General features: G+C 41.9%; 1 protein-coding gene across 2 annotated transcripts; it reads left to right on the forward strand.

The window, feature by feature from the left end:
* On the forward strand, positions 1-12,351 carry LOC137329507 (S-phase kinase-associated protein 1). Of its 2 annotated transcripts, none has more exons than XM_067994421.1 (6): positions 1-110; positions 1,855-1,954; positions 3,489-3,562; positions 4,394-4,537; positions 5,568-5,708; positions 9,020-12,351. In XM_067994421.1, exons 2-6 carry the CDS (start codon positions 1,858-1,860, stop codon positions 9,053-9,055), a joined length of 492 nt encoding a protein of 163 aa, XP_067850522.1. In that variant the 5' UTR covers positions 1-110; positions 1,855-1,857; the 3' UTR covers positions 9,056-12,351. The 2 variants fall into 2 exon arrangements, with proteins under 2 accessions (XP_067850522.1, XP_067850523.1); XM_067994422.1 differs by lacking the exon at positions 1-110 and adding an exon at positions 535-642.
* The last annotated feature ends 2,245 nt before the right edge of the window (positions 12,352-14,596 follow it).

The raw sequence follows: 14,596 nt of genomic DNA on the forward strand, positions 1-14,596 counted from the left end.
GCCTGTCAAGCCTGAAAAGGGGGGGGGGGAGGGGTCTCGGAGATCGGCCGCATCTACGAGGGAAATCGGCGGCCTTAAAACCGTTGGAGAGGAGGCCTTCCATTGATGAGGTGACGGCGCCATCCAAACCTTTAACTTAACGTCCTTTATACCTTCTAACGGATAATTGGTTTAATAAAGAGATCGGCGCGCGCAGCCTGGCTGGATTTCCCCTCCCCCCCTCCTCCTTCGTCGTCTTGCTGTCTATTTAAGTTTCTTGCTCTATACTCAGCCAGTGAAAATTGTCCTGAAATTTTTAACATTTGCAATGGCGTTTTAGTAGGGGGAGGAGGGTGGCTGAAGTGAAAAAAAATTAACCCCGGCGGCGTGTGTGTGTTTTTTTTTAATTGTCCTTTCCCCCCCCCCCCCCCCCCAAGTAGGCGGTTGGGCTGGGTGGGTGGGTGGGTGGGGGGCGGGGCGGGGCGATCTAGGGTCCTGGCCGTTGCGCAGAGCAGGGCCTGTGACGTCACTGCAGCTGCTGCCCTTATAAATAGGACGGAGCGCGGCCGGGGGCGGGTCAGTGAGAGGAGCCGCTGCCGGAGTGGGAGTCGAGTGAGGCCGAGCCGAGCGGAGCGACGGCACAATCGGAGCGCGAGGACACTGGTAACCGTGGAAACCTCCCGCGCCGGGTTCTATCGGCCGGCCGGCCTGCCTGGCGCGCGTGCTCGCGCACCTGCCAAAGGAAGTGACCATTTGCAGCCGCAGCCCCGCAGCCCCCCCCCCCCCCCGCGCTCTCTCCGTCCTCCATCTCCCGGGCCTAGCAGTGTATGTAGCCAGGGTGGTGTCGGTGGCTATGTGTGTACCCCCACCCCCACCCCCACGAATAGCTGGTCCAGCTGACTGCTAACCTGACTTAAGGAGGTTGCTTTCAATTTGCTGGACGTGCCCCCGCGTGGTTTGGACTTCAGTTCCGTAATTTGCTTGCTGCCTGCCAGCAGTTTGTGATAGGCTTTTGAGTGATGCCCTCTGCTAGAAGACCCTGGTTTGTCAACGGGAGGTGCAGTCCATGGGCTAAAGCTGGGTGATGAGCGTTTCTTCCAGCTGGAAGCCGGTCTACTCACTTTCTGACTTAAGAAACGAGGGAGATCCTTTATTCCTTTTGATTTCTGCTGCTCTCTGTCTGTCGCTCTCTGCGCTTCCCCCCCCCCCCCCCCACAAAAACCCCAAGCCTGGCTACATCAAGTGAGTTCAGCTGATGAGGATTCCTGCAGAGCTTTTTGAAAGAAAATTGAATTACAAGCTGAATTGAGATATTGGGGTATTCTATTTGTGTAGGCTATGAGGGTGTGGATCTTTTGAGTGTTTCTGTCTGGATTTTTATTTTAATTATGTTTTGGTCTTTGCCTTAAACACCCGTGGAGACTTTTTTATTTCTTGTGTGTGTCATGTAGAAGAATATCTTTGGGTACTTAATGAGAAATGATATGGTGATTGGGAGGGGTGTAGAAAGAAATTAAGGGGATGAGAACTGAAAGCATAGGTGTAGAAATAAATGGTGAGATGGAGTTCCAGAGGGCATGGATGTAGTGACTGAGGATTAGCCACTACTGGTAGAGCTGTGGACAAGAGATAAGGCAGAAATGGAAGATGTTAAGTAAGAAATACAGTTAAATATTGCTTGGGTAGGGAGGGTGAGGCTTTGGAAAATAAGGATGAGGGTAATGGGATTGTGCAGGCTAATGCATAAGAGGACGTGGGTGTGGAGCTTTGGACTAATTGGGAGTTTGTGAGGGGTAGAGAGAGGGAGTGGGTGATGTGGGCATTTGCCTGGAAAGAAAATTAACTTCATAATTTATGTTTTTCTTCACTTTCTAGAAAATGCCAGCCATCAAGCTGCAAAGCTCAGATGGAGAGATCTTCGAGGTTGATGTAGAAATAGCAAAACAATCCATCACAATCAAAACCATGTTGGAAGGTATATCCAAAGATGGGCTCTGAGATAACTGTTTTTAAAATTTGTTTCATACTGTTCTGCTTCCCCATACCAGCTGGACTTGATGCTTAGAAACTAAGCTTGTACTGCTTTGACTGCTAATAATGTTGGCATTTAGGTGAAGATCTCAATTGGATGGTCAGGTAAACCAGAGTGACTGCTTATTCATATATTGCAAGGTATCTCATGCATCACTGACCTTCTGTATGAAGGATTGATTCTTGTTCACCTGGTTGCGAAAAGTACATTTGCAGTTTGGATCACTATTCTATTTTATGTTCGCTTCACAAATATTGGAAAAATTCAAGGTGGGGGAATTTCAACTTCAGGGGTGCAAAACAAGTGGTAGTGGATCCTCCTCTTCCCTTCCCTCCCCCCATGGATTTTCTGTTCCATTGACTCCAAGATGTATAACGGGCAGTCAATCCATCACTGCCCATCTTGTACCCCTGCTGAAAGTGATTTCACCCCCCCCCCCCCCCCCCCCCCAGTTGTCATCGCCAAAAATAATACAAATGTTTTCCTGTACTGTCACTTTTTCTTGTCAGCCGAGGTAACAGAAAAGGTTGTCAATTCAGATTCTTTGGTAGTTTCACCTAATAATATAGGGTCAATACTATTTTACTAGTAATGAGTTCTACATTTTATACATCTAAAAGCAAAGGTACCACCACCAGTTAGGAATTAGATATTTTTGTTTACATTGTTTTTTATTTTTACTAAATGCTGTCCTTTCTGTTGCACTGTTTGTGCTATGAGCTGACAGAAAGCACTCCCTGCTGCTGACATGATGCTGAATGCAGCAGGGGATTAACTAGCTGCAGTGCCGTTGCAGGATACTATTGATAGATGTGGCAGAGATCCAGTACTAATAACGTGACAGTGCAGTAAATAAGCTGGCAATGAGCTGACTGTAATCTCGCAGTAAGAATATTTTTTTAAGATCCAAAAGTAATAGGTTATAAATAGTGACTTTATGAACTTATAGCAGCAAGGTTGTTTTCATGGGATGCTGATGTTTCTGGAGGGATACAGTTTTTAAATATTAGGACATGACTAGCGTATCTGGTCTTTCCTTCCTCTAGATTAGCTGATGGTGACCGATGAAAGGATTAATCTTGGTTCTGTTGTGTGTTGGGGATTTGATTTTGCTGTAGGTGGACAGGAATTTCTGCTTCCCCTGCTCGCAATTCATGATGCCCAGGCTAGCTGGCAAAATATTTTACACAGGTTGTGATTTCTATATAGAAGATAACATACCCGGGGTGGGGGGGGGGGGGGGGGTAAATCTAAAGCAGTAAATTTAATGGGATGTGAGAGAATTGATGACACATCTAGATGTCATAACCTAACCTGGAGAAAGTGTATTATGTGGATAGTTGATGTGAAATTGTCTTGGTCACTTACAATAAAATTCTGCCTTAGCTAGAACTACAAGCCATGTATATTTGTGTGTTGACATCAAAATGAGAGTGATCCTTAGTTTGTCATTTGCTTTGTCCTTTTTTTAAAACAGATCTAGGTATGGATGATGAAGGTGATGATGATCCAGTGCCACTACCAAATGTGAATGCTGCTATTCTGAAAAAGGTAAGATGGCAAAATATTTTTCCGTACTGATCTCTCCTGAGGGTAATGATTCCTTGCTGGGATGCAGTTCTTGCTTCAGCCGTTTCACTTTATCGATAGACTATTCAAAGTCAAATTGGTATTTGTCAACCATGGCTCAGTGGTAACACACTCACCTGAGTCAGGAGGTCATGGGTTCAAGCCCCACTCCAGACACCTGAGCACATACTGTAAACTGACACTAGTGCAGTACTGAGGGACTGCTGCACTGTCAGGTGCTGTCTTTCGGATGAGACATTAAACCGAGGCTCCGTCTGCCCCCTTGGGTGGGTGTAAAAGACCCCGTGACACTACTTTGAAGAAGCGCAGGGGAGTTCTCCCTGGGGCTGGTGTCCTGGCAAATATTTATCTCTCAACTAACATTAAACAGATGATCTGGACATTATCTTGGGATCTTGCTGTGTGCAAATTGGCTGCTGTGTTTCGTACATTACAGCAGTAACCACACTTCAAAAAGTACTTAACTGGCTGTAAAGTGCTTTGGGATGTCCTGAGGTAGTGAAAGGTGCCTTAGAAATACAAGTTCTTGTAGATGAAGCCTATTGCTGCAGTTGTGGTGCTTGCCTAATGTTTTGTTGGAATATATGAATAGTGTATTGCAGTGGGTTAGAACACTGTCCTTTTCCCCTCTGATGTAGGACTGAATTCAGCTCAGATTGTTGGGAGGAAACTTTCCCCTATATTGGCTCCAGGATTCTGTTAAATAAGTGTGGACAGTTTCAACCTGTGTGGCTCAGGCACGTCTATGTACAAATGACTAGCTTGAAGGTTAAGGTTGTGTTTGTGCACCAGGTGATCCAGTGGTGTACACATCACCGGGATGATCCTCCCCCACCAGAGGACGATGAAAACAAAGAAAAGAGAACCGATGACATACCTGTATGGGATCAAGAGTTTCTGAAAGTCGACCAGGGTACTCTCTTTGAATTAATACTGGTTAGTATGCGTTGAAGTTTTTGTGCTTTTTAATAAGTTCTCATCTAAGTTTTGCTAGCTTTGTCCAACTGTGTAAATGTTGTCGTTAGTTGATGTTGCATAAGTGACTGTACCTCAAAGCAATTCATTGTATGTGAAGCTCTTTGGTTCATCCTGAGATATAAATGCAAGACCTTTCTTCTGTTTTGATGGTGGAGTGGTGAGAATGTGGAATTTGCTACCTCGTGGAGTGGTTGAGGCGAATAGCATAGATGCATTTAAGGGGAAGCTGGATAAACACGTGGGAGAAAGGAGTCGAAGGATCTGTTGATGAGGTGGGAGGTTGCTTGTGTGGAGTATGAACACCAGCATAGACCAGTTTGGCTGAATGGCCTGTCACTGTGCCATAATATTCTATGTAAATATTTATATTTGCCATTTTCTCAGTTGTCTGGGAATCACAAGTAACAAACTTAATACTTTTTGTACCACTTAAATGTAAGTTTTTTGTTTGATGTACTGGGGTGGGACCCCAATTAAAGTAGTGAACAGTTCTCTTGTATTCAAAGATGAGTGAGCTATTGACCAGTGGTTTAAAGCCTTGGATAGGGCAGCATTTTGTAACTACAGTGCTGTGGTGTGGCAGAGTAGGTTTGCCAGAAGATGCACATTGAGCAACTAGGTAAGTATGTGGATTGATTATTTTTTAGTTACTGGGTAGGTTCAAGGTGGTCAAAACAATATTTTACAAATGCTGCATTGCAGGATGTTAAAAGCATTCTAGAGGACTGTACGTGGCTACTAATGTGTTGTGGACTAGGGACAGTGCAAGTTCACTAGCTCCTTAACAAAGCCATCATTGGCTCCTGCATCAAGGTGTCTGTCAACATGTTATCTGCTCAGGAAGCTATCTTGTTCTCTTGGCTTGGTTGTACCCAGTCCCACCTCTCAGTATATTGATACCGAATAAATCGTGGGGTGAGGAGCAAGGAGTTTAATTTTTGTATTTCTCTTAATAGCTTGGTTTTAATGAGCTTTCTTTTTTAAATAGGCTGCAAACTACCTTGATATAAAGGGCCTTCTAGATGTAACTTGCAAAACTGTGGCAAACATGATTAAAGGGAAAACTCCTGAAGAAATTCGCAAAACTTTCAACATCAAAAATGATTTTACTGAGGAAGAGGAAGCACAGGTACTGCTGGCTTATCTATTTGAAGGATTGCAAGAAGGCTTCTAATAAGTTGTTTTCTGCTCAAGTTGTCTTGTTTTGAACAACCGCATATTTGAGGTGATATCTCGAGAGGCAATTTTTTCTACTCCCCTCAAGACACTGGGGTGCAAGGGTCCTTAGTCCAACCCAGTTCTTAGTGGGCATGAGTCCATGACGCAAAACTAACTATATAACTTTTTCATTTGGCAAGTCCGACTGGTGTCTGATGTGGGCACTAGACAAGTTTCCACTGATGCAGTAGGAGGTGCCCTTATTAAATTTAGATTTGACATTTGAGAGGAGTGTATAGAGAGCTCTACTTTATAACCAGTCCATGTTTGAGTGCAGTATGCTTTACTGTATGTTTATAATTTGTAATCTGTCATGATTGCCCACATCATGACCCTTGATCTGTCAATTTTCATCTATCTACTTTGTTTTTCTCATTCTCTAAGTGGTTAACTTTAATTATTCCCCAAATTAAATTTTCTGCCTAATTACATTTGAGCAAAAATATTCTTCATTCTCAGCTAAAACATTCTCAAGCTGGCCTGGCTGCTCCTTGTCCACCCTACATGTGTCCTAAAAATGCTCAAATTACCTATAAATGTGGCTGCAACACCTGGCCCTCTGCAAACAGTGCAATCATGCCCTGCTGAGCTGCTGAATGTGTGCACTAAGGAACATGCCCATAACCAGTCTTGCCCGTGACTTGCATCAGTTGGTTTCTGAACAGATCTCTACTTTTTCAGCTATGTTGCAGCCTGGGACAGAGACTGGGGAATGGGGTAGATGAAGGAATCACATTGAGGGAGGATCAGAAAAGAGATGCTCTGTGTGTTTTGGGGGGCAGCTGAGAGCAGAGATCCCCTGTTAGAGGGATGGGAAGGGGAGAAATCCTGTTAGTGGCATATTGTCCTCTGCTGGAAGTAGGAGGGATGGCTGCCATCAGTGCTTGGTGGGCCACAGTTATAAACATGTATCCTCCAGCTCCATCATGAGAATGTAATTAAGCTAACCATTCTCTATGCTGTTAGTGAATCGTTAAACATTCTGGTTAGCATAATCGGTAGTCCTATAAAGGGGGTTGCTGGACTTGCTGCAGACACATGCATTATCAAGATTCCTCCACATCTCCATTTCTAATAGATACAGATCAGCCATGATCTAATTGAATGGCCCACTCTTATTCCTGCATTCCTAACTTGCATTGCTTCAGTTTCATCACCTTTTTTGATCACTTCCCCTCGCACAACATCTTGCAACAAATCTCATTCTATGAATGAGACCAGATTTGTTTAGCACTAATAATAAATCAACTGACTGCAATGGTTTTGGAAAATGTGTCTGCTTTTCCCTAGTCCAGCTGCTTCTGTAATGACCCTCCTGTCTGTGAATTAACATGTTCTAACTGCATGGAATGATTTTTATACCTTTTTCCCTGAGATGCCTGCTGATCTCCAATTCCCTTCAGTGGTCGCTTAATCTGCTCCAATGCCAAAGCTCTGTCTTAGTTTCTGTGAACCATACTCTTTTTGCCCCTCGTTCAGTTGCTAGCTGACTTCTCTTTTCTAGTTTAGACCTAATTTTGATCCTGGAGCGAATCATACTTCCTATTGCATTCTTTTCCATTAATGGCTTGTGGAGTTACCTGGAACAGTGTGAAGAATCCCAGCCCCTACTGACTGCTCTGCTTGTCTAGCTCCCTTCAAGGTGCTAGTATGGCCCTGTACGGCTGTTGACGGAGAATTAGCACTGTTCCAATCTTTCATAATCGCCATGGATCCAGCTGGTCCACAAAGACACTCTACTTCCATTTTTTTCTTCTCCCTTTACCTCCACCCCTAAGAATGGAAGTTAGTGACTGTGCATATGCAGGTGTCAGGGGACATCAGGGAGGACATTTGTGGGGCACTGGCTATCCAGGAAATTAGGTGCCTATTAACCCAGTGTCTGTGCCAAGCAATGAATACCATTTGAAATGGTAGGCTGGAGAAGTACCTGTACAGAAATGGCCCAATAGTGGTTTTAAAAGGTGATTGACCTGCCTGACCAACCTTCTTGACTATGGAGATGTTGCAGATAAAGTAGACCTATTCCCATGACTTGAGTTTATTCAGACTTCAAGGCTTGAAGTCTCTCACTCTTGAGTTGGAAATCTTTTGTAAGGCAGTGGGGCAAAAAATATTGCAGTTTGCAGTGGTTAGTCCTTAGAGGTGCAGCAGAAGTGACACAGAATGCATCTGAAGTGTATTAGTGCTAATTTTTTAAAAAAAAACCTATACATTATTACAACTTTCAAGGAGCAGCGATTTCATGCCATTGAGCAACAGTAAACTCTTTGGTTTTAGATTTAAAATTTGGGCATTTTTTCTCGTGCATTATTTTAACTGGTGCTTCTGCATTTGTGATTCCTCCTTTTCAAATTTAATCCGAAGTCTGCTGCATTTCTGGTTTGTATTGTAGTCCAGGGTAGATACCACAAAATAGCATGTCTTTTTAAGCCTCCCCAGATGTTTTGTGCCACTCCAGAGAAAAGCTGCCTTTTTTTCAAGTTAATCAGCACAATTGCCAACTCCCCTGCTACAGGAAATGGCTTCTTCCACTCCAAGCCTCTCACTATACAGAACGACTTGGCTCTTTCCATCTTCAAAACCCATCCACACGGGATGCCTTAGAAACCAAAAATCCATACTAGAAACAGAAAATGCTGCTGTCCATTGACCTGCAAAAAGAGGAAAGGCAGGTTATCCTGTGGGTGTAGACCTTCATCATTAGTTCAGTTCAGACACTTGCCCCACAAGTAAGGGTGATACTTCCTACTGAACTGAAAATATACTTCTTGCATTATCAGTTGCTGAGTGGAAGCATGAGATTGTATTTTATTTCCCCTGTTTTTTTTCAAACTTCACATCACATCTGAGATTGTTTGAATTTTTTTATTGAGGGAGTGGAATTGCTGCATTAAGAAAATGTACTTTGCAGCAGGCATCTGGCTTTTAAAACTAATGCTAAATTCACACCGGAACATCTTCTCATTGCTCTCCCAACCACTTGCTCTCTGATCCCACTGGGGGAACTTGTGCATCGATCTGAATATTTCCTGGTGGAGGGAGGAGGAGGAGGAGATGGCTGTTCGTGCTGTTTCTCTGTGGGATCTGCTGTTTTCCCTCTGGAAATTCCAGGTGTGGGTCTATGTACTGCCCCAGAAATGTGCTGAGCCGTCTGTTAACTGGGTGAGCTAGACAGGGTCCAGTAACTTTTTCTCGCTTACTAATTGTACTTTTTTGCAGGTACGGAAGGAGAATCAGTGGTGCGAAGAGAAGTGATCCAACATGAAACCCTTGTGCAGCCCAATGGAAAATCTGTGCTTGCACATAATGTATTAAATCACTAATAGGCTGTGATACTTTGAAATATAGTGACAAGATAGCCATGCATAAACATTTGTAACTATTCATTTTGAGCTTAAAGCTTGCTCCATGAAACCTATTCCTTTTAGCGAATTGAGCAGTCTAGTGTATTTATTACTTCACCGTACCTGAATTTTCTTCATTTGATCAATGGAATGAAAGTTGTATAAAGAACTCCAACTGGCAATATGATGGCAATTATGATTTGAAATTCTTTTTTTTTAGTATTTTAATTTGTAATTAAAGTTTACTTTTTTATTGTGGTTTTCTGTTGGGTTTTAAAAACAATTACTTTTTTTGTCTTAAAATGGTCCCCAGATCATCTTTTTGTAATTGAATACATAGCATCATAGCTACTGGTGTATGGATTTTTACTTGAGGCTGCCAGCTAATATCACAGCTCATGAAAACCCAACAGAATGCAAAATATCCTCAGATTGTCAGTAAAATTGAGGCCTGTGGGAGTAAAGAGGCAGTGGCAGTGTGGATATGAAATTGGCTTACGGACAGAAGGCAGAGAGTAGTGGTTTTTCAGATTTGGGGGGGGGGGGGGGGGGGAAGGGAGAAGTATAGAATTATATCTCCCAGGGGTTGGTATTGGGGACCACTGCTCTTTGACATATATCAATGACCTGGGTGTACAGGGCATAATTTCAATGTTTGCAGATGACATGAAACTTGGAAAAGCAGGACATAGATTGGTAAAATAGGCAGACACATGGCAGATGAAATTTAAGAGAAGTGTGAAGTGATGCATTTTGGAAGGAAGAATGAGGAGGAGAATTATAAACTAAATGGTAGAATATTAAAGGGGTTGTAGGCACTGAGACCCTGGGGGTGCATGTACAGAAATCTTTGAAGGTGGCAGGACAAATAGATAAGGCTGCTTTTTTTTTTAAAAAAAGCATTTGGGATCCTTGGCTTTATGCATAGAGTACAAAACCAAGGAAGTTATGAAACCAGTTATAAATTACTAGTTGGGTCCCAGCTCAGTATTAGGAACATAGAAACAGGAGTAGGCCATCCAGCCCATTGAACCTGTTCTCATTCAATGAGATCATGGCTGATCTGCATGCTAGCTCCATATACCTTGATACCGGTGGCTAGCAAAAATCAATCGATTGATCTCAGATTTAAAATTATCAATTGAGCTAGCAGCTACTGCTTTTTGTGGGAGGGTTTTCCACACTTCTACTACCCTTTTGTGTGAAGTGTTTCCTAACTTCTCTCCTGAATGGCCTGGCTCTGATTTTTAAGGTTATGTCCCCTTTGTCCCAAACTCCCCCTACAGCAGAAAAAGTTTCTTTCTACCCTATCAATTCCTTCCAAAATCCTAAAAACCTTAATCAAATCACCACTTAACCTTCTGTATTCCAGGGAATACAAGCCTAGTTTATGTAATCTCTCCTCATAACCTAACTCTTGGAGCCCTGGTAACATTCTGGTGAATTTGCACTGCACTCCTTCCAAGGCCAATGTATCCTTTTGAAGGTGCAGTGCCTAGAACTGTACAGTGGGCCAGATGTGGTCTAACCAGGGCTTTGTGCAGCTGTAGCAAAACTTTGTCCCATTTACATTCTAGCTCTCAATATTTGTGATCTGTGTACATGAACCCCTAAATTTCTTTGGATCTCCACTGTTCCTAGCGTTTCACCATTTAAAAAAAAACTCTGATCTGTCCTTCGTCCAAAATGGATGACCTCACACTTGCCTGTGTTGAAATCCATCTGCCATTTGCCCACTCACTTAATCTATCAATGGCTTTGTAATTTTATGCCCCCATCTGTAATACATTGCTCTATTGTTACCTAAGTCATTAATAAATATAGTGAATAGTTGAGGCCCCAGCACAGATCCTTGCTTCCAATTTGAGTACACAACCCATTATCCCTACTCTGTCTTCCATTGCCTCTCCTAACAAGGTCAATAATTTGCCTTCAATTTCATGAGCTTTAATGTTAGCTAACAGTCTCTTATGTGGAACCTTATGAAATGCCTTCTAGAAGTCTATATAAACTATATCCATAGACATTCCTCTGTCTACTTTTAGTTACTTCCTCAAAAAATTCAATTAGGTTAGGCATGACCTACCCTTTACTAATCCATGTTTGGCGCTCTCTAATTAGTTCAGTCACTCTGTCCTTATAGATTCCAATAACTTCCCCTAAACAGATGGTAGACTAACAAGTCTATAATTTCCTAGTTTCTCTCACCTTTATTAAATAATGGTGAGAGAAACTAGGAAATATGCAATTTTTGCAATCTAGAGGGACAATTCCTGAATCGAGTGTTTTGGGAGATTATGGCTAATGCATCTGCAATTTCCTCACCTACTTCCTTTAAAACCCTGGGGTGGAAACCATCAGGACCTGGGGATTTGTAAGTCTTTAGTCCCACTTTTTTTTAATACTGTTTTCTTGCTTATGTTAACTTTAGTGAGTTCCAGTCCTTGATGCATTATTAGTATCCCTGGAATGTCAGGTATATTATCGTCTTCCTCTACTGTGAAGACTGACACAAAGTAATTATTCAACAAGTCTGCCATTTCCTTACTTTCATTTGCAATATTTCCCACATCTGTTTTTAAAGGGCCCACATTCCCCTTGACTACCCTTTTTCTAATATAATTGTAAAAATTTGTGTTAATCTTGATATCCCTCAAGTTTCTTTTCGTATTCCCTTTTTGCAGCTCTTACTATCTTTTGTCTTCCTTTGCTGTTCTTTATATCTCTTTCCAGTCCCCCGGATCTACACTATTGATTGCACTTTTGTATGCTCTTTCCTTTAGTTTTTTTGTTATCTCACCTCTTTTGTCGACCATGGTGGTTTTATTTGGTGAGTAGAGCACTTGCCCCTTAGAGGTATATATTTTTTGAACACCTCCCACTGTTCATTTGTAGTTTTACCCGATAAGTTTTGACCAGTTTGCTGTCCTCAGTCTCTGTCTCATCCTGTTAAAGTTAGCCTTACCAAAATCTAGAATCTTAGTAACTTTTAAGTTTCTCCTTTCCAAACCTAAAATTGAATACAATTATATGATCACTGTTAGTTAATATTCTAACAGTAAAGGAACATTTATCTAAGTCTGGCTCATTACTAAATCTAGAAAGGCCTGCCCTCTTGAATGCACACAAGAAATTCACTACCTTTCTGACTTGAGCTGCTCTGTGCTTCCCAATCTCTATGAAAATTAAAGTCTCCCATTAAAACAACTCTGCTTTTGCTACAAGCCTCTAATCTTTGAATTAATACATTCTGCCATTTCATTGCTGGGCACCACAATTTAGGATGGATCTCAAGGTCTTGGAGAGGGTGCAGAGGAGATTTACTAGAATGGTATCATGGATGGGGGACTTCGGTTATGTGGAGAGACTAGAGAAGCTGGGATTGTTCTCCTTACAGCAGAGAAGGTTAAGGGGAGATTTAATAGAGGCATTCAAAATCATGAAGGCATTCGATAGACTAAATGGAGAAACTGTTTCCACTGGTAGAAGGGCCGTTAATTAGAAGACACAGATTTAAGGTAATAGGCAAAGGAGCCAGAGGTGAGATGAGAATTTTTTTTTTACACAGCGAGTTACGATTGGAAATGCTTTTGTTACCTAACTACTGTAGCATTTGCTATAGCTAACGTGGTTATAATGGGAGATTTTGAGAGGGCGAAGGGAGAGTCACAAACCAGAGTGTTTCAAATTTAAGTAAAGCATTCTCTAAAGAGATGTGAAATAAATTGACTGCAATAAACTGGGCTGAACTATTAATGGCTACAGACAAACAGTGGGAAGTATGCAAAGAAGTATTTGGTACAATACAAAATCAGTACATACCCCTAAAATGTAAAGGCTCCACTTGTGCAGTTAAGCAACCCTAGTCAACAAACAAGGTAAGTGACAATATCAAGCTAAAAGTAAAGGCTTACACAAATGCAAGGAAAAGTGGAAATCCTGCAGCCTGGGTGAGCTATAAAAATCTAAAAGTAAGAACTGCAGAATGGGCATGTGAAAATAAACTTGCAAGGGATATCAAATTGAACAGCAAAGGTTTTTATAAATATAGTGGTAAAGGGTAATATGGGCCCTTTAAAGACAGCTGCAGGTGAGACTATAACGGACAATGTATATCTGCCTGGAAGCAGATTTGGGAATCTTTTAGCTGCTTGACTGCAGACCTCATTACTGCTAGTTGCACTCACTTTTAGTTCACTCTTTCCAGCTGTCTTGTGTCAAGGCAGTGGCATTGCTATATCTATGTGGCTATTGTATTGACCCCCATTTAAAGAATGTGGAAGACCATAACACTAGGTAATAGCATAAGATTCTCACACCTTTTCTTTGCATCAGAATGAATTATTCTACAGTATATAAAAGTGCAAATGCTTAACATTGAGGCTTGTTTATAGGCTTACCTTATCGTGAGAACATCATAGTGCTTTGAAGTATTTAAATCATGTATATATCTTAGAATTTACAGTGCAGAAACAGGCCAATGCCGGTGTTTGTGCTCCACACGAACCACCTCCCACCCTACTTCATCTAACCCCATCAGCATATCCTTCTATTCCTTTCTCCCTCATGTACTTAATTAGATTTCTCTTAAATGCATCAATGTTATTCGCCTCAACCTCTCTACGTGGTAGCAAGTTCTACATTCTAACCACTCTCTGGGTAAATAAGGTTCTCCTGAATTCCTTAGTGGATTTTATTAGTGACTGTCTTATATTTATGACCCCTGGTTTTGGACCCCCCCCCCCCCCCCCCCCCCAAGTCTTTACATCCAACCTATTGAACACCTTCATAAGACAGTCACTAATAGGTCACCCCTCAGCTCTTTTCTAGAGAAAAGAGTCTCAGTTTGTTTAGTTTTGATAGTTACAACCTCTCAGTTCTGGTATCATACTTTTAGCTCTTTTGCACCTTCTCCAAAGCCTCTATATCCTTTTCGTAATATGGAGACCAGAACTGCCATTAGTAATATTGCTTCATTGTCTGCCCATAACAAGCAGAATTAGCATTGGCTTTTGTTGATGGGCTATGACCAGATAAAGGAATAGTATTGAAATAGTCTATATAATGGGACAAAGCCATTTAGTCATGACTACACTTAAAATGTTAACAAAAGCCATATCTACATAATCCATCAAGTCTTTTTTAACAGCTACAGTGACATCTACTACTTGTAGGGCAAGGAAGTATTTGGGTTCAAAAAGCTGGCATCTGCATAAAAGAAGATTCCAGTCTACACGGTGGCAGATACCAATGGTATTTCCAGAGCGAAACATGCTTTGCTACAATGGTCATCCTATAAACCCGTAGCAGAATTATAGATCCACAGAAAAGGTTATAAATATGCAGGGATAATGAGCATCAAAGCTTTCAGGTTGTGTTATATTGAACGAATAATTCTACTTGTCATTTTCTGCTTTTAAAGCGGATAGTTGCCATTGTGCCAGTAAGTGCA

The sequence above is a fragment of the Heptranchias perlo genome, chromosome 1, assembly GCF_035084215.1.
Source record: "Heptranchias perlo isolate sHepPer1 chromosome 1, sHepPer1.hap1, whole genome shotgun sequence".
In the NCBI taxonomy this organism is placed as follows: Eukaryota; Metazoa; Chordata; class Chondrichthyes; order Hexanchiformes; family Hexanchidae; genus Heptranchias; species Heptranchias perlo.

Coding starts and splice junctions, on each gene's coding strand:
- LOC137329507 (XM_067994421.1), top strand. CDS start 1,858: ATGCCAGCCATCAAGCTGCAAAGCTCAGATGGAGAGATCTTCGAGGTT. Junction 1,955..3,488: donor AATCAAAACCATGTTGGAAG/GTATATCCAAAG, acceptor TTTTTAAAACAG/ATCTAGGTATGGATGATGAA. Junction 4,538..5,567: donor CTCTCTTTGAATTAATACTG/GTTAGTATGCGT, acceptor TTTTTTAAATAG/GCTGCAAACTACCTTGATAT.